The sequence below is a fragment of the Falco naumanni genome, chromosome 8 (assembly GCF_017639655.2).
Source record: "Falco naumanni isolate bFalNau1 chromosome 8, bFalNau1.pat, whole genome shotgun sequence".
Taxonomy (NCBI): Eukaryota; Metazoa; Chordata; class Aves; order Falconiformes; family Falconidae; genus Falco; species Falco naumanni.
This window is the reverse complement of record NC_054061.1, coordinates 24,883,154-24,903,413: the sequence shown is the minus strand read 5'-3', so window position 1 is coordinate 24,903,413 and position 20,260 is coordinate 24,883,154. Positions and strand designations below refer to the sequence as shown.

Sequence of the window (20,260 nt, the reverse complement as noted above, 5' to 3'; positions counted from 1 at the left end):
ATTTGTATGATAAATGAAAGCTAAGCACGTAGTGGTACATGCTTTTTCAATGCTCAGTATACAGCCAGGTGTCCAGAAACTAAAACTGGTAGCTTGTAAAAAAAAAAAAAAAAACCCAAAAAAAAACCAACCAAAAAAAAACCAACTTGGTTCTAAAACTTGGTAGCTTGTAAAAAAAATTTTTTTACACTACTTTCCTGAATTCTCACTTCGTTTTTGGAATGAGCTATGTCCATTTAAAAAAACAAAACATAAATGCAGCTCTTCTGGTGGTTTGGGGTTTTTTGTTTTGTTTTGTTGTTGGTTTTGGTTTTTGTTTGTTTGTGTTTGGTTTTTTGGGGGGTAGTGGTGGGGGGTGGGGTTTTTTTAATCTTCAAGAGGTAAGAAAATGCATATCCAGATTTTTGATATCTTATCCTGAATGGCAGCCTAAAGGCAACTTTATAATTAAAGTACAATTGAAATGAAAAAAATAGATTCAATAGTGAAATTCAAGTTTGTACTTCTGCATTCTTTCAAAGAAAGAATACTCTTATAAACAGTATGGGTTCAATACTGTACCTTTTTCCTGGCTTATTAAAAAGTTGGTTTAGTTTTAGGATTGGACCTGTCGAGCATGGGTCTGAGGGGCCGGTGCAAGATGAGTATCCATCTGATAAGGCTGGATGTTGGCAGTACTTTGTGTCTTATTCTCATAAACATTGACTTGGCAGATACGCATTTAACAACTGACAAGTCACTGAAGGCTTTTACAGCACTGCATTTAATTTTCCTTGGAAGATTTTTTCTCTGTGCATTCATTGTAAACAGTAATATTCAAAATAATCTAAATTATCAAGATCACATTTAGATTATAGTCTTAGGCAGTGCTTTGGAACAATTATAGGAAGGCTGAAATGCTCATCTCTGAAGTCTGCAATCGGGTACTCTACCTTCAGGAGCTTTTCAGTAGTTTTCCATAATAAAGTTCAGCTTGCATATCCTCAGATATGCTCTCCTGAATGTTTTACATTGACATCTTCCAGGTAATCCTTTATATCACTAAATGCGTGAGAATTACACAGTTCACAAAGTATAAAAAAAGTAATTCATTTTATGTTACACTCTGAAGAAATGAGACTGCATGAATAAGCAGGCATCTTATTTGGAGTACTAGTTAGGAACAAATGAAGGAACTGGGACAATAAATTTGTAATACAATGATCTGCACTTATTTTGAACACCTGTTTATAAAGATTTTAGTGACATGTTTGAAGTTCGGAATACGGTTGTGGATAACCCAAATTTTCAAAGAGACCACACTGCTTGGTTTCTGTGGTCTAACTAGTTACAAATGTTACAATTATTTGCGTAATCCCTGATAAAACCTATAGAAGTAGTTTTCAGACAGTATAAATAGGAAGTTAATGTGTTTATATAGATTTGTATATCTGATAGCTAATTTGGGGAGGGGAGTTAATTACTCCCAGTTTTTATTTATAAGAGTTCTATCAATTCCTGATGGAAGAAAGTGCATATTTGCATTTCTGTAATAGCCTGATACTGCTTAAACTGGTGATACTGCATTCTTATTGAAGAGACTGAGGTGGTGGTCTGTAGTCTTGAAGGAAGGGCAATGGTTTTTAAAACGGAAGGTCCATGATGTGCGTAAATCTCTTTGAAAATTTTCATGCATGTCTCATTTATTAGTGTATGGGGGAAGTTGGTCCCCTCAAGAGCAGTAGGAGTCTTGGGAGAGGACTCTTACTTCTCAGTTTCATGTTTGCAGTTTCTCATTACAGGAAGAGCAAAAAAGGTTGGATTCATGTATCTTTTTCCTTAACTCTGAGAAATTTACGTAATTCTCAGGAGCTGGAGAATTTTAATAACAAATAGCCCTGAAAGAACTAATACATTTTTTCTACATCCACAGGAAAGATATTTGTTGAACCACTATTTCATAGGAGCGATGCTTCTTAATTTTTTTAAGTTATTGTCTGTTTCTTGACTACTTTAGTAGGAGTACACAGAGATAGTTCTATTATTCTGTTCAGTAGCCACCCCTTATCTGATTCACAGATTGAGTATTATTTCTGTTTTGCTTGGCTGCCGTTCCTGGCAGAGGAATATGGGGGGCTTGGAGGAGGAACTTCTTCCATTAACTGTGCTTGTGGTTTGTGAACGTTGTCTGCAGAATCTTACTTGTAGTTTTTCTAAGTATACGTGGAAGAGCTGTCATTCTGCTGGAACCACCAGCTCTCAAGAGATTTGAAGGTGAAGATCAGCTATTCTGAAAAGCAGTGTAAGGGGTTGGTTTTTTTTGTTTAGCAGGGGGGGCGGGTTTTCCCCCCCTTATGAAGTGCCCCAACATATTTGTGGGCTGTACAGGTCCTGCAAGAATCTGCTTCAGACTTGGTGTTATCCTCATCTCCAGGGTCTACCGACCAACAGTGAGAGGAATGATCCTGTCGGGCTTTGGTGTGTTCTTTAGTGTTCTGTCAGTGGCAGCAAGCTCTATTACAGTATTTATAAATCTGACTCCCATCTAATCTAGCCTTCAAGAAATACTTCAGCCCTTCTATTATTAATTATTTAGATAATACTAAGTGTGTGCTAGACAGTTTTCAAGCACAGAGAAATGCCTCTTGTTGGCCCTGAGCTCTGTAGCATCCTGAGTATGTTGAGACAAAGGCTGAAGGAAAGGATGATGCAGTTACATTGCAGCTGAATACTTAAAGTGTTTGAATTTCATGCTCTTGCAACATCAACCTGATCAAATTATAAAGGACAAAGAAAATGGCTGAGGCAAAAGTACAGGAGGAGGAGGAACAAAGGTGTCTTCAGTGCTTTTCTGCTTGAATGGCAATGAGATTGTTTGATAAAAGAAGAGGTGAAAGTAGCATAAACAAGCGTGTGTCATTAAAATGTGTTTTAAGTTTCAGTAACAGTGCTCTGGGACTTAGGTTTTTATAATGGGTTTGATTCCACAGTCTGTAAACTCATGTGACTTGTTTGAAAGAATCTTTAATGTTGTAGTCTCCCTTTATATATGCTGGATACAGTGTTTTCAAGTTCACTTGTTCTAGTTACATGTCTAACATGCCATATTAATTGATTAAATTTAGTAAAATAGACCTAATGTATGATGACCTATTTGTTTATAAGGTTTAGTTACAACTTAGATATTAAAAAGTTTTCATTTTCCACAGCTAGTGACTAATTACAGTGAATTTTTAAAAATACAACGCTGCCCTCTCCTGAACAGTTGGAAGCATAACAAGAAATAAGTTCGTGTAACTTGTTTGGATGAATGTTTAAATTTCTGCATGTGTTTATATACTGTTATGTAGTAACAAGATTTTTATGCACCTATAGTGGACAACTCGGGGTTTAATTATAAGATCAGTTTAGCTAATGGTCTGTATAATAATCTTTTTTTACCCATTTTTCATTGCTAACATACCAATGATGGATTTTTTTTATTTTAAATGATCTGTTATTAGTACAAGAAAGTATTGCTGTCCCCGTGAATATTTTCATAAACAATTGATTTTGTCTCTTTTCTTATAAGCTGTTTTTTCATCCCATTCTTGGTATAAATAGTAATTTCTTTTGCCTGTGTTTTTTCCCCCCTCTACAAGCACGCCTTTCATATAATGATTGAGGTAAGATGCATTGATGTTTGTTCATGGTTATGGAACTTTCTGTGGACATGTAAGAAGTTGTTTTGGTATAATTTACATATTTTTTTTCCCCAGTATTTGGGGCAAGAAATTTGTAAGCATGCGTGGTTTAAAAATACAGAATTAGTCTGCTGTTCATAGCTTCCTTCAAACGTACTGTAGTTTCTCTGGCTGTTGAGTGAAATGTCTGCAGGTGTTGATGGTGAAATACAGCAGGCATAGTCAGTTTGGGGTTCCTCAACTACAGACGAGCTTGGTGGTGTCACTGCCCCCCTAGCACAGTGTCGCAGGAGTAGTGGTAAGGGCTCTGCTGGCCATGCCCGCCCCAGCTGTGGGAGCGGGCCAGGCAGCAGGGACTGCGAGTATTGCTCTGGTCAGTGGCCCTGGAAGCACATGGCGTGTCCTGCCCATTTCTGTTCTGTCTTGGGGCATCCGTTGTCATCTCCCACCTGTGAAATGCCTGTAACTGTCTGAGGTGTGTGGTCTTTGTGCTGTGATTGAGTGGTGTGATTGAGGAGCACAGAGAAACAGATGACCTGGAGAAAAATGTTCTTTCGCTATTAAGTCTCTACTTTGACTTTCTCACCGGCCAGAAGTTATTTTTACTTGTATTAAACTGCTGATGTTTCATGTGAAACTACTAGTGACTGAAAACTGTGAATTGAGAAACCTGGTCATTATAGCTAGGCACTTAAAACTGAATATTGAAAAAGTCAGGATTTTAGTTGTAATGTGAATGCTTAATTTCTGTTGTCTCCATAGGACTCTAATTAATAGCTGAATTAATAGCCTTTTAAATGTAACTTAGAAGGAAATAGAATGGTGCCATTTACTTTCCTGAATATCTTGCATCTGTAAAGAGTTATCAGAGTTCCTTCTATTTGTATGACTGTTTTGCTGAAGCTGAAGTGTCCTGCCTACAAGTCGCTAAGTTTACTTTAGGGAGTATGTTTGCAACGTATGATAAAATAGAGGATTTTGTGGGGTGAAAAAGAAAAATTGTTGCCATTTAAAAGAAATGTAGTTGATACGTACTACATGAAATGTAGTTTGTAGTCCATTTTAGAGTAATTACAAAATTAAAGAATTCAGACTCCTTTATACTGTATTTAGATCTTAACTTTACAGATCATCTGGGTAAAAATGTACCGGTCCCAAACTAGAAAGGGAGGAAACAACCAAGATAGTCATCAGGCTCTTCCAGTGAGAACTTGTCAGCCATATTCACAACAGAACTTGTTGAATAAATGTAACCAAGGGGAAATCCTGCACCATTTAACAAAACTCACATGTGCTCTGGAAGTTTGAGAACTTGCTTATGTTTTGGAGTCAGGAAAGAGAAATGCATCTGTGTACAAGCCCATTTGGATAACTGGTCTTTTTTCTACCCCCTTTGTTGTACGTGATGAATCACCTGTTTCAGTTGCCATATGAGAGACAAAACTGGAGATAAACGCAAGTTGCTGACAGACTGTGGTGGGGCAGGTCTTGAAACAATCTGTTCAGTTGGTCATATTTTTAATGGAGTTGTAGTCTCATGTTTAAGCTTCTCTCTGATCTTGAGAACCATTCTTGAAGACACTTAAGGAAACTTATTTCTGGGAGTTACCATTCTTTAATGAGTATTTTCCCCTCTGTACTTTTTCCGGTATGACTAGTATGCAGTACCTGACAGCTGACTGCAACCTCCAGCTGTAAAAATCAGAACCAGAAAGCCCTGTTTGAGATTTTAAAACCTTATAGTGTACAACATAACTTGATATCCCTGATTTTGAGATCACTTAATGGGTTTAACGATCAATGGCTTTGAGCTGCAGGAAGAGTAAAGCTTAGTTGCCTGAGTATGATGCATTGTATGACACAGTCAGTTCGAGTGCTTTTGGCCAATGTAGCTGCTTCTGCTTTTTATCTGGCAGTAGACAGTTGTGCAGCAGGAGTGTTCCTGCTGTGCTGCCTTGTGAACTGCCCGGATTGAGGACAGAGCATGTCTTTGAGCAGGTGGAGTACTTGGGATGAAGTTACATGGGCCAGCGGCTCACCACTGCCTCTGCCTTGCAGTGCTTCTTGTGTTAATCTGCACCTCGTTGCAAACTGATGCAATTTTTTTTTTTTTTTTTTTTTTTTTTTTTTTCAAAAAAAGGCTTTCTGGCAATGTAGTGTATTGCCTTGATTTGCTGTGTGGTCACAATCAGCCCAAGGGAAGGGACAGGGAATGCTCAGGAAAGGGAAAGTGGGCCCTTATTTTTTCAACAGCTGTGGCAAACTGTTAGACTAATATATCCACATTATATCTTTACTCACATTATATCAGCATCCTTGGCACCACAGAGGTGATTTTTAAAAGCCATACAAAAATAATTATGCCTGTGGCACGTTAAAAATTTTTGCTTAGAAGCAGAACAAGTTGAAAATATTGTCAAGGAATGTTTCTGTATAAAAATAGTCCCTGTAGTTTTAGAGTAAATGCCTGTTGATTTTAACAAAGTTGTTTGGGGTTGGGGGAAAGAAAAAAAAAAAACAGGAAAACTATTGTTTTTCATTATGTTAACAGAAGGCAATTATACTTTGCATTTTAAATCAGGATTTGTTTTGATTTGTATGTGTGGGTGTGTGTTGCTGCTTCATAAGCATGCCGGAAGTTTTGACTTCATAGAAATGTTTCAACACGAAAGGCAAATGTGCAGGGAACCACAGGAGGTTGATGTATAAGGTAGTGGGGAAATATTTTGAAATGCCAGGTTTTTCTAAGAAATACGAAATTCAGGTATAGGAAAAGTATCGTAATCTAATGTGAAAATAAGAAGCACCAGTTTTCACTGGCCATTTTTTACTGAGTAGTTACTGCCTTCTCTCATGTGATAGATGCTTTAGTTTTTTCATTAAATCTTTGAGAAGTATTAAGTGGTCATTTGCTTTGTGGTCAAGAAAAAATTCACATAGTGTGCTTCAAAAGACTGGCAGGTTTTTTGGGTGGAGGGTATAGAAAGGAAGGGATGTTCTTCTAGCCTCTAAAGCAAAGTGAGATTTGGTTTTACCTCCCACAAATCATTCTCTTTTATTTATATTTTGGCAAGTCACTAGGTTCAAAACTTTAAGAAGTTTTCTAATTAACTGATGTTAAATCCCCAGATGCTACACAGTGCTCAGGATTCTTAAAAAAAAAAACCAAACAAACAAAACAAACAAAAATAAAAAACCCAAAAGACCAACCAACCAAAACAAAACATGTTTTTTACAAGCTTAACTAGACTTCTGTGAGTAAATTTGGGCATCTTGTTTCTAGTTTCACCTGTAACTGTTACAAATTGATGATAGTGATTTCCTTGATGCCTGAAATATTCATAAAGGGCTTTGACATTGAATGAAAGGCAGCAGGGGAGGGAAAACTTAACTCTTAAACTTAATTTTCAGTATTGTTGTTTGTCTAGTTTAAAGCCAGTGATTTTGATATAACTGCTTTAAGCACGTGTCACTGCAATATTTGTGAAAGGATTTCATACTTTTTTGAGGAGAGTATCGTAATGTGCCTCTAATTTGAATTTCAAGCATTATATTTTCCTTTACAGTTAATGATTTGTGGAATTAGGTTACAGTTTCTTTAAATTGATATAAATCCATCTCTCAGTGAAATTTGTTCTTTTTGAAGAATGGATTTGTTGCTTAATAAGAAACAAGATAATAGTTTTTTATTCCTGCATTTAAACTACTCAAAACTTAAGTTGGATACAGAAGCACTTGCCTCCATCCTCACAATAGTAAAGCATACTTAAAACCACAGCTGTTCAGAAAATGTCTTTAACATGCACAAGATTTTTATGTTGCTAACTGAAGTGCTCAAATGCTTAACTATCGAGTACTGTCATTTGTTTTGTGGAAGCAACTACTCCAGTGTTTTTCATTGTTTTTAAAACAGCGTTATGGCTGTTACTGGGAAAAAATAGAGAAGCCAAGCATATGTTTCGGAGGCTTTTTTGAACAGTAGACTTCAGGGTTTTTTTCTGTTGTGTTCTGCAGTGTGGATGTCCTTTAAAAGCAATACCTAACTTTCATTTGTATGTTTGTTTCTTTCATATGTAATATTGAGACTCGTGGTTTAGTTTTGTGATCTCCATAGACCTGCACTGCCACTAAAAGCAGCTGTTCACCCTCTTCCCATCCGTGATGTATCTGTCTGCCCCCAAGTTATCATCGCTGGCATTGACATTTGCAGTTCTCTATAGTAATTTGGACCGAGGAACAAATCGTGGTTTAAACTAATTTGGGAAGGGGGTGGAAGGAGGGTGGAGGTGTATTGGTAATTCTACTTGGTGAGCACGGCACACTAGAGCTTCTTTTCCTGCGGAAAACAGGGATCAGACAGAAGAGATCGTGTTTCTCTGGTTCTGTGCATAGGGTAATACCCTTTGATGCAGAGGCATATGGAAATGGTCTGATGCATTTGTTTATGGTAGGGAAGAAGCTTACATAGGTACAGGCTAATGTAACGTGGTAGATAGGAGAGGACAGGACAGCCCAGACAGCAGCATATCTTTGGCGGTACAGTAGAAAATCTACTTGTTATATTCAAGATGATATGTATGATACAGACTATGTAAGAGATGTACAGAATATAAAATACAAGATATTCCACAAGCTGTTGCATTTTCTTTCCCAGAAAGGGAAATTGTTCAAATCTGCACTAAGATTGCTGGCTATATGGATAGCTGCATAGAAGCTCTGTCTCACTTGGAATTGTACTTCCCAGCTTGTGTTGTCGTATTTGAAAAGGAATTATTGGGCTAGCCCCTCAGTAAAGTACGACTGCTGTAAGATGGGAAAAGATAATATCTTAAATTTTAATTCTGGTTCTGTTTCTGGAACCCAGCCAAGCATGCGTGTTTCAGTAACATACTGGCTATCTACATTAGTAGAAGCTGGGAGCACTGGAAGTGGATCAGTAGGTTGAAGCATTGATGCTGTGGTTCCTCGCACCACCATGGGCACGGCTTGGAGGGCTGGTACTTGGCTTCCCATGCTGAACGTGTGCGCTGGGCGTGTGGTTCAATGGTTTCTGAATGAAAAAAAATTGTTAGTTATGTATTGGGAGACCTTGTAATGGCACAGCCTGCCTACATACTGGTTTGCAACCTTATGTCCCCAGTAAGCAGTGGTGTTTTTGAAGTAGAGATGAGCTGGTATCAACTCAATGGCTTGTGGGAACTGTCGGTAGTGAAGGGCTTCACTTCAGCTTGGCACTGCTGCCCCCAGCCCATTGCTGATGTAGACATCTTCTGTTGCCAGCTGAGAGCTGAGGGATGCAGTGTTAGTCACCTGGAAATGCACTTTTTAGAGTCAAGGCACTAGGCCGTCGAAGGAAAGGATTGAATAGGTCACACATGTCAAACAAACCAGCCACCCTCTTAAATGTATCAAAGGTGCTCATTTGAATTCTGTCTTTTAAAAAGTAACAAGTAAAGCTTGATTATCTTTTTTCCTTCATTTCTGCTCTGCTTTTACACCTGGTTAGATAGATTCATACTGTAACTGTTGTTATGCTGTTGCTTGCACGTTAATTTTGAGCATGTTCTACAATCTCGTTTCTCTTTCCTGCACAGGAGGCTTGCTGTTTTGTTTCTGGTTTGTTTGGGAGAATTTGTTATAAGGAGGGTTGGGTACATGGTGCAAGTCTCTTCCAGTTTACAAGCCTTTATTTCCAGTGCTGTCATCATAGATAGCACATATAATAGAAAAGTCAATTAACGGTTTTAACCTCATTTCAGGATCCTGGACCACCACCACCTTCACCGCTGATGGGTTTGAAGCCATTGCAGTTACTAGAGATCAAAGCTAGGGGAAGATTTGGTTGTGTGTGGAAAGCTCAACTACTAAATGAGTATGTTGCGGTCAAAATATTCCCTATTCAGGTAAACACAAGCTCTTAGTGTCGTGTGTGGCTTGTAATATGTTAAACCAGCTTTTCTAGTCACAATATGAGGCTTCTTTGTTTAGAGAATTTTCAGTATATACTGTAAATCTAGATAGAAATGTCTTGAGCTTAAAAATATGCAGAAAGAGTTCTGTTGGATGTAAAATAAGTATTTTAATGTAGCAAACATATCATTAAAACATAAACTCTGTGAAACTTACCTGTACTTCTAGTCATCAAAATACATATTTGGCATGAATAGTTTTAAGGAGCTCTCACACATCTCTTGATCAGTTGAGAAGAAAGAATTTGTTAATATTTTTTAATTAAATTGTACTTAGAAGGGATGTCCTGAAATGCAAACCTGTAAAGTGATTGTTCCAATTACATACGTCTCAATTAAGTGAAATATTTACTTCCCAGCAAGCAACCTGTGAAAGCCATCTTTTACAATAGATTGTGCTCATAATTACAAGATCCAGTCTAGTTAAAGAGTACAAAGTGATCATACACGATGATACTAGGATAGATTTTGCATGAATTAAAAACACCCACTGCTACTTGAGGTGAAGAAATGTGCTTGTGTTTTCTGATGATTAACCACTTGTTGACTTGCTGAATAAATACATCTGCAGGTGGTTCTAGGAGAAACGGCATGTATTTATGCTGGTCTTAGCCATCAGCACAACATAAATTAAATCTGAGACTTTGTTCATTATTTTTAATCAAGGAAAACTAATTTTAAGTCTTTATGGGCTTCTTGTGGATTAATAAAATACAAAAATTGAACCATGCTCTTAAGACTAAAGCAATTGTAATGAATTGCATTACACAGACTCCAGCTCTAATCTTCAGCTTTCTGTGTTTCTGTGGCTCGTGTCTGTGGGAGTTGAGGTTGTGTTCAACAGTTGATATTTGTTTACCACAAATTTAAGTTTTCCAGACTATTTTCCACTATACGTGAATTTAATAGACATAAAGAAAGACAGTTTTTCATATTTTTGTATGTTAGGTCAGTAGCTTGTAGCACAAATACTGTTAGTAGTTTAAACATTTGTAATTTTTAAGTAATCAGCCTCATAATGTTAATAGCATACACTGTGCTTCCTTTCCTTTAGGTAGTAAATCCTGTCTTGCCAGAAAAACCCACGTTTTAGTCATTTTGACAGATCATTTACAAGTGCACAGTAAATTGTAGGAGGAAACTTCTGTTGGGGAAAGTACCTTTTATTCTCATTATTATGGTATGGACTTAGTTTGTTGTGTTCTTTTGTTTAAAGGACAAGCAGTCATGGCAGAACGAGTATGAAATTTACAGTTTACCTGGAATGAAGCATGACAATATCTTGCAGTTCATTGGTGCAGAGAAAAGAGGCACCAGCATTGATGTCGATCTCTGGTTAATTACAGCATTTCATGAAAAGGTATGTTTAGTTCTCAGTGTTGGGTTTTTTTTTATGATTATGGCAGAGGAAGACCAGCCTTAGAAATTTGTCACAAACGTGAACTTGGGTCAGTTAAAATAGTTTTTGCTTTACTTGCAGTTTGTCTCTTTGCATTGGATATGGGTTTATTTAAATCTGTTTGCAGCCAGCTGAGAAAGCTGTCATCAGTCTCTACTTAATAGAGGAGTTGTAGAACACAAACAAAAATTCATTCTACTTTGTTGCTTTTTAGAATGCATATTTTTGAATATACTCCATCTAAACCTGCCTAAATCAAATACACTCCATCTTGTAGAGATGGTGGTGTTATTTGAACTTGTGTTAGTTGATTTAAGTCTATAAGACTCTATGTATCAATTCTATTGTGATAACCACGGTAAGAAACATAAATACATGTAATTAAGAATGTTCACTGTTTTGTTTTCTCCTTGGATTATTTTTTAATGCATGTAAATGTTACAGAGAATGTAAGTACAAAGAGGGAAAAAAACTAACCAACCAAACCACCCCAAAGTTAAATTTAATGCTGAAACAGGCAGGGAGGCATTAGGAAGATGTTACCTGTAGCAGATTTCATGAAATATAAATCTGTCTAGTATGAACAGGCTAATGCGTGAAGGCTAGGTCGTAGATCATGCTTCTAGTATTGAATGTTACATTCTTCATTCTGGCATTTTTGTCCCAGTTACACCTCAGTTTTAATAATTCAGACTAAAACTATTCAACTATTTAAAATTTTTGACAGATCTTCACAATTGAGAGATAATATCAAATTAATTTACCTTTCTGAAAGGTCATTGCCATTTTTTAATTTGATTTTTGTCTTAAGAGTTTTAAAAACCTTGTTACTCTTGGAAAGATGGCATCCGAGATGACTCTTAATTAACGAAAAATACATTTTTTTAAATTTTATTTCCAAAGTGTAGCCACCACACTTCGAGAGCTGTGTTCGTTTTTTCCCTTTTGTATCATTTTTCATACAGCAACATGTGACACAGTGACATCTCACAAACTGGGTAATGTGTAAAGCCATGAAAATGGGTTTATAGAGTGGGCTATGGAAGTGAGTTTAAAGAGAAGAGCTTTATGTTGAATAACTTTTACTTCACGTTACCTTTTTGTATTTATTTGGAGTGTATATTTTGCTCTGAAACTGTGTTGTGGAACTGGAGTTCACTGTAGTTGGTCCGTAAGAAAAGAAAACATGGCCATGAAAGGTCCTACAGAATGGCCGTATGCAGTTCAGCAAGGTTCTTGAAGGTGAATCTAACCTTAACCTGTAATTTTCTGTCCCTGGAAGATGATAAATCACGCTAGTAAAAGCAGGGTTGTCTGGATAAAGAATTGGCATATCTCAGGTCTAGCTCACATTTCTGGTACTGACAGTTAAGAGCAGTTCCTTGTCAAGTGTGCCACTGAAGTGGAGTCGGTTGTGCTTTTTGCTTGTTCAGGTGGTGTGTGGGTGCCTCTTGATTCTCGTTATGGACTAGAGATGATGCAAAGGTTAACATTGTGTTGTGTGAAGTAGCGGCTGTACGGTCTGTCAGAAAACAAAGGCAGACAGGCATATCGTGTTCTTTAATGATGGAGGCCATCTAGAAGTTTTCTTTATGAGTAGAAGAGCATGACATTGATCTTGTAACTGTTTTTCTTTTTGCTGTGCAGGGTTCATTAACAGACTTTCTCAAGGCTAATGTGGTGTCTTGGAATGAGCTATGTCACATCGCTCAAACTATGGCTAGAGGCTTGGCTTATCTTCACGAGGATATACCAGGGCTAAAAGATGGACATAAACCTGCCATCTCACATAGGTATAGTATATGTAACATACTTTCAGGTGATTTTTAGTATATTAACTTTGAGGTAAAGGATATGAAACGTGGATAGATAGGAAGTACTCAGATAATTAATCTGTGATATCTTCCTTCCAGAATTCTAGAGCGCCTTGTAAGACAGATCTGTTCAGCCAAAGCAAAAATCTGACTAGCTGATTTTTTTAGAGAACTTGGTGATTGTGGCAAATGTCATAAATTCTTTTTTTCTACAATTAATTATTTTAGTACCCTCTGCAGTATATGAAATAATTGTCATTATAACTATTTGAAACAACTTTACCACGCTACGTATCTAACTTTAAGTAATACTGAATGCCTTTAGACAGACATTTACTCTAAGTGGTGTTGGGCCTGTTGAGTGTAATTGCTGGGGTTTGAATTAGGTAAATATAGAAAACTATTAATAGAAGTAGGGAGCTGAAATTGTAGTGGTAACCAAAATGAAAGATAGGCATATAGAGAAAGAGAAATAGAGATACTGCATAATTAGGAATTTCATGAGCAAAACTGTTTGACTGTTTTGGGGGAGCAAATGGGGGAGGGGGAGAGATACATACAGGACAGATGGGAATCCCTGGATCAAAGCCGTTACCTTTTTGTTTCTGCAAGAAACCATGTATCTCCTTGTTAGAAACAACCAAGATTCATTTTCTAGAGTGTTTTGTTTCCTTCTATTTAAAACAAAAACTAGTTGTAATTAAAGCATGCAGTAACTACACTTTTATTCTATTTCTGTATTGTACGTGCTCAGAAATCTGTATATATTTCAAAACTTAGCGTAAAATGATAGTTCCAGTTGCTGTCTTACATATTTCCATAAAAGTAAAAGTGTGCAAGTGTGCTCCTAGATCTTACTATTATTCTTTTGTTGTTTAAATGGAATGCTTCCTGATAATTTTCTTGCCTTTCATATTATAATGTTCTTTGGTTTATTATATTATTTTTCCTTAGAATTTTATATGGTATTTCATGTTCTACATCTCTAATTTTTTTCCTTAAATTGAAAGGGACATCAAAAGCAAGAATGTGCTGCTGAAAAATAACCTTACAGCTTGTATCGCTGATTTTGGTCTAGCTTTAAAGTTTGAGGCTGGAAAGTCTGCAGGGGATACACATGGACAGGTAAACAATTTATTTACGTAAGTGATATAACTGTTAACTACATGTGGATGGAAATCGATAGGTTAGGCATTCCTCATGGACAGGGTGCTATATCATCAACCAGATTTTCTGTGACCTTTTAGGAATGTGGTAATTTGTGCTTGCTTCTCACAGGCTAAAAATTAAATAATTCTTTAGACAATTACAGATCACAGCCTTCCTCTCTATCTCATTACATGGCCCCTCTCCCCCCTTATTTTCATTCACTAGAGGATTTGGACAAGAAAGCACGGTCTTGCCCTATTTTATTAATTGTTCTGAGGTGTTCAGAAATTGAGGCATGATACTGGCAGCCAGTCTCTAACTTTCTGACCTAGCAATGGTTGCTTTCCTGAAATGGCAGCGGCACTAATCAAGCACTTGTCGTACGACAAGAGCTGTATTAGTACCATGTACTTTTACAATAACAAGCTTGAGCTTAGAGCGTTACCATTTCTGGAAAACTAGGTTTATTTAATTTGAGGTAGAACCTCACAGTTCATGGTTGAGCAACAAAAGTAAAATCCATACTATAAAATGATAAAACCTCAGTAACACTGCTTAAGAGAAACATAGCTATTACCATGAAGGTTTAAACAGTGGAGCAGATATTGTTCAGACTTCACGTCTTATGAGTAAATCAGAACATACATAATTTCATCATTGACTGTGGCCAGAAAGAATGGATATCCCCAAAGATTTCATTTAACAGCCAATTTTGTGCAAGTGGTTTCTTGTAACTTTCTCAGTATAAATTGCACTTCAGTAGCTACTTTCGCTTTGGTATTTTTGTTACTGCTTTTGTCATGGGGAGAAGCATAAGCACATTTCATGTCTTACAACATGAAAAAATAAGAATAGTGGCCTTCCTATAATCTAGAAAACAATCATAGAATAGTTTGGATTGGAAAGGAACTTTAAAGGTCATGTAGTCCAATCCCCCTGCAACAAGCAGGGGCATCTTCAGCTAGGTCAGCTAGATAACTTAAGGAATGGCAGTGAACAAATACATAGAATTGTTATGCAAATGTGTTGCTTTAAAATGTATTCAGATTTTCCTGCTTCATAAATATCCTTTATAGGACCTAGTCTGTACAATTTTTTCTAATTCCTCTTACCTACTGTGGGATATAAGAATACTAGAAACTTCCAAGATTTAGCCTTAAGCAGGGATAACTATGGCTATTTTAATCCTAAAATGGTTTTTTTAAAAAAACAGTACTGCTCTACAGAGTTATTATAATTGGCACCAACTAGAGCAGTGATTGTGGTCATGTTGATTCTTAGTGTACAAATGTTTTCCTGTCTTTCAAGGTCGGTACACGAAGGTATATGGCTCCCGAGGTACTAGAAGGTGCTATAAACTTCCAAAGGGATGCGTTTTTGAGGATAGATATGTATGCCATGGGGTTAGTCCTCTGGGAATTGGCATCACGCTGTACTGCCTCAGATGGTAAGCAACATATTTGATCTGTGGAAATATTTAATGTAATTTGTGAGAGGTGCATTTAAAGCAAGAAATTGGAAGGTAGATTATATGTATGTAATAAAATTTGATAGGGGTGGTAGTCCTATGGGGAAGTGAATGGAACACCGGCATCATGTAGTCACTTTATAATTCAGTCTACAGTATTCGGCATCACAGGTCAAAGTTTTCTGATACGTGGGATACCTGTTGTATTTCTTCTCCTGGTCATGGTAAAGAAGAGAGAGAATTACTGTGGACCTCCTAACCTAATATATTTGATTTTTTCTGAGTTCAGCCTGACGGTTTCCATGCCAGTCAGTTTATCTTAAAGGTATTGCTGCTTTTCATAAACAAAAGCTCTGATGAGGTTAACAAGGATACCCACCAGCACCTGCTGGAAGGCGATGTCTCCCGCTGTACCCCTTGGCATCTGGAAAGCGACCTGCCTCTTAGTGCCGCCTGTGGAAGATGTGTGTAAACGCTTACTGATGTCAGGGATCGGTTCCCAATATAGCAAGGCAACACAAGGCTCAAAACATGAAGAATTTTCGTAGGTCAGCATATGTGTTATTGCAAAGAGCATCGACGCTGTTAATGACTTTCTAGCTTCTCATTAGCATATGCAGGATGCCACCGTGGCCCTTCCTGAGTCGTGGTGAACTGCTCCTCAGTGCATCGGGAAGTCAGTTGTCTGCAGTGAGACACAGAAAAAGCTCTGCTTCTGTTCTGGTTTAACTGCAGGTGCCAGGCTCGGACTGTCCCTCCCTGCCCTCCTTCTCTCTCTTTGTTGCCACTAGTGTTACATTAGTTCACCTCCTACAGATGTCAGAACTTCTAATTAATTGTTCATAGCTTAGAGTCTGAAAATACAGTAACATCTGAGAAGTCTGCAGCTGGTACTTTGTTAGCTGTGGGTCCATCACAGTTGTTTTTTCATAAAGCAAACTGTTGGATCCAGTTTTTAAGCTATCAAGAAAAGATACGATACCCTGTTTGAAGTATGAATAGTGTTCTTTATCTTTTGTAAATAGAGACTTTTTTTGGGTGCCCAGAATAAGTCAGGATTAATCAAGAACAAGACAAATGACAAGGCTTAAAAATGTTTGGGAGAAAGTTGCATTTTCTGTACAGTCTTTAAAGCTGCTAAATTCAACTAAGTAAATATGGCTGTTTCACTTGGGCTAGTGATGTCATTTGTCTTAAATCTCTCCTGCGAGAGCCCCGCGTGTCTGACAGGTACCCACATAAAAAGCCAAGATGTACTGGAGAGCTCGGCAGAGCAGCACGTGGCCACACCGCGCCGTTCTGCTCCAGGCCCTGCTTTTCTGCCTCAGACGTTCCTCGCAGAGCAGAAGCCCCTAGGGAGATTTTACCCTTCTAAAAATGTTAAGCTGTTTACTAACAGGATTGACACAATCTTGCAGGAGTCTGAGGCTGTCCCGTGGTCTGTATTGATTGTTCGTGCCTTGGTCTCCTGTAAAGCATACATTCCTACATTTTGCTAGCCGTGTCTCATAGGCTCGCTGGGAGGTGTGGTTACTGTTCCAGAAAGTGAAGGAGGCATCGCTGAAGGAAAGCAGCCTCCCTGAGTCACAGCGCGGTGTCGCTCGGCGGGCACAGCTGCCGTTTGCCTCTCTGCAAATACGCTCAGGCTTCTCGTCTTTTTTGAGAAAGTATCTGATGTGTTTGACTGAGGCTCACCAGCCTCATCTGTGCCATCCCGTTATTTCTTCTATCTTCCTACTCTTCTTTTTTCAGACTTTTGATCTGAGAGCACAAAACCTCTTTATTACATTAAAAAAACTCTTTATTATATAAAAATATAAAACCTCTTTATTACAATTTATTACAATACCACGTTACTGTAGAACCTACAGCGATGTAATCTATAGTTTATAGTAATCTATAAAGCTTGTCCCTCTGTTCAGTGAAGAGTGAATATTAATGTTTAGCTTCCAACATACCTTTGTCCTGGGCCGTGTGGGTTGGAGGAGGAAGCACTTTACATTCACGCAGGGATGCAGCAGCTGCTGTCGCCAGCTTGTCTTCTCTAGTGTTCGCGGTACTGGAAACACCAGTGGCTATCGGGGTGGCTGGGGACCAAGCGTGCCAGCAGGTGTTAGAGGGGTGCAGCTTTCTCTGACCAGAGGGGTGAGTTGTTGGAGGAGGCAGGGGAGAAGCGGTGGACTCGAGCCTCCCTCCCCCTGCGCGTTTTGAAGGTTTCACCTGGGAGGGAGCTGTGCTTGGCTGCCATGCGCAGGACAGCAAAGGCTTGTAGATCCCAAAAACGCCGCTGCTGCTTCCTTAAAACCTTTGTCCCTGCTTGCTGACAACCTGTCAGAGGGTCAGGTTTTGATGGCAGCAGGAGGTAAACGGCTCCAGAAGATTCTGATTATGGACTACATTTCCAAGAGACCAGTCTGGTTTTCTTATATATTTTCTCTCTTTTATAAAGCAAAAAAATGGTGTTTTAACTTTTTTTTTTCCTTTTTCTTTTTATCTATAGGCCCAGTAGATGAGTACATGTTGCCATTTGAAGAAGAAATTGGACAGCATCCCTCCCTTGAAGACATGCAGGAAGTTGTAGTTCATAAAAAGAAGAGACCTGTGTTAAGAGAGTGCTGGCAAAAACATTCTGTAAGTAGCAACTGAGTTCTTCACAGCTGTGTCATGATTTGAATTCCAAAGTTTTGTTAATCCTATGTTGTGTTTGTAATGCTGTCTTTTAGGAAGAATTTAATAATTCTAGGAAGAATTAAATGGACTTTAAATGAATGTGTTCTTAACCTTAAAATATTGTCTCTTGGGTGATTTGAAAGTGATATTTTTTCACTTCTTTTAGTGAAAGAAGAGATGCTTGAGAGTAAACTTTCAAATGTATATGTTAAATATATTTAACAAATACTAGTCTTGATTTACTACAGGAACGCTACAAACTAAACGCAGTAACATAGGGTAAGCAGTGTCGTAGGAGCAGTTTCTGGGGTCAGTTAGGGAGGAATCGCACATGTTCCTGATCTGGTTTATGGCTAGAGAGACTTGCCGTAACGTCTCTGCTTATTCCTGGTGCTGTCCTTTCTCCAAAGAAAACTGGTTGTTAGAAACCATAGGTGACGCTGTTTGTCTGCAAGAAAAACGAGTGTGTGTTACCACCCGCTCCTGGCGATCAGCGTGTTGCTGCTCTGGAGAAAAGTTAACTGCTTACCAATACAAAGCCCCTTCTGTGCCGCTTTGGGGGCGGGGGTGGGGGGGTTCATTGAAGTTTCTTTCACTTGATCACTGAAGAACTTAACCTCTTTTATTGCGGGATCTTTTCAAATACCATGGTGACTTTATCAGCACACTACCACAGTGTCTGGTGACAAGGTTTTTGCTCACTGTTGTTTATATTGTTTAAATAGTGCAAAATAAGTAAGATGTAAGGCCCCGTATGACATGCCGGGTTTCGAAACAAATAGGGGGCAGCTTCCCGTTGAACAGGAGGGTGGCGGTTTGGCGCACGTGCCTTAACATGCAATTGTTGGTTAGAATCACCAGGCAACCCCGCCTTCATAAAACTTGCCGCTAACACCGTATCCCGTCATTTTGACTTGGCTCTGTGTGCTCGCAGGGGATGGCGATGCTTTGTGAGACAATAGAGGAATGCTGGGATCACGATGCCGAAGCCCGGTTGTCAGCGGGTTGCGTAGAAGAACGGATTATTCAGATGCAAAAATTAACTAACATTATAACGACAGAGGACATTGTGACTGTGGTCACAATGGTGACAAATGTTGACTTTCCTCCCAAAGAATCCAGTCTATGATAGTTGCACTGGTCATGTCACTGACCACCGGGACTCTTCACTGGAGCTGCTACAGCTAACGGGACTGCTCACGTCATTACTGTTTCTGTGTGAAAAGAATGGTAAGTCTCTCTGGAACATCATCAAGAGGTGTTTTTCCTTTATTTCCCCCTCTTCCTCCTCCCGAACCTGGATCCGTGAGACTTTCTGCATTCCCTGCTTACACCTGAAGGACACGTGACGGAGAAACAATAACACGCTGTTAAGGAACTTAAATGAAGAATATGGACCTGTACTGGCTAATCAAGCATTTTAAAAACTGACATCAGATTTCTTAATACCTGTCAGAAGAGACTAATTCCTTAAATGAACTACTGTTATTTTTTTTAAATCAAACATTTCATTTCAGATTTAAAAAAAGGGTAACTTGTTTTTATTGCATTTGCTGTTGTTTATAAAAATGACTATTGTAATGCGAGTATGACACAGCTTGTGAATGTTTAGTGTGCTGCTGTTCAGTGTACATAAACAAAAGTAATCAAGTGGGATATAGCAAAGAGGCTTCCAAGTATTACTTAACCTCCCTCAACAAGGTATACCTCAGTTCCACCTCTGCTAAATTATGAGATTGATGACACTAACAAAATTTGAATAATAAATTGATCCATGTTTTGTAAATGATGTATTTCAAATTCACTGTGTTATTTAAAAAGGGTAAGCTATGCTTCATGCCAACAGTAAATGGCCATTCCTAAAGCAGTGTTTTTAGCCTTTTCTTGTACTAGCTTGTTGTGTATAAAAAAAAAAAAGTGCTGTTTATTGAAACAATTTTCCTTCCTCTTTTAGTTTAAAGCTTTTCTCTTACCTCCATTTCCCAGAGTATCTCTCATACATTTATTTAACTGAATACTATTTAGGTTTGCTGTGTCTGAGGAATATTTGAAAACTTAAGCATGACTTTTTTTTAATTTTCTGTGAGCTATGACACTGGAAAGCTCTGAATTCTTCTTCTTTTTTTTTT

General features: G+C 38.2%; 1 protein-coding gene across 3 annotated transcripts in view; it reads left to right on the top strand.

Moving 5' to 3' along the window:
• The window catches only part of ACVR2A (activin A receptor type 2A), a 68,724-nt gene extending 48,464 nt beyond the window's left edge, over positions 1 to 20,260 (top strand). For 2 of the 3 annotated variants that reach the window (XM_040602755.1, XM_040602754.1), the window contains exons 6-13: positions 3,621 to 3,644; positions 9,422 to 9,565; positions 10,848 to 10,991; positions 12,678 to 12,823; positions 13,855 to 13,969; positions 15,302 to 15,440; positions 17,962 to 18,092; positions 19,066 to 20,260. In XM_040602755.1, the coding sequence (XP_040458689.1) occupies positions 3,621 to 3,644; positions 9,422 to 9,565; positions 10,848 to 10,991; positions 12,678 to 12,823; positions 13,855 to 13,969; positions 15,302 to 15,440; positions 17,962 to 18,092; positions 19,066 to 19,260 (1,038 nt within the window). In that variant the 3' untranslated portion in view covers positions 19,261 to 20,260. The remainder of the gene's footprint in view (positions 1 to 3,620; positions 3,645 to 9,421; positions 9,566 to 10,847; positions 10,992 to 12,677; positions 12,824 to 13,854; positions 13,970 to 15,301; positions 15,441 to 17,961; positions 18,093 to 19,065) is intronic. The other variant, XM_040602756.1, reaches the window with a different exon arrangement.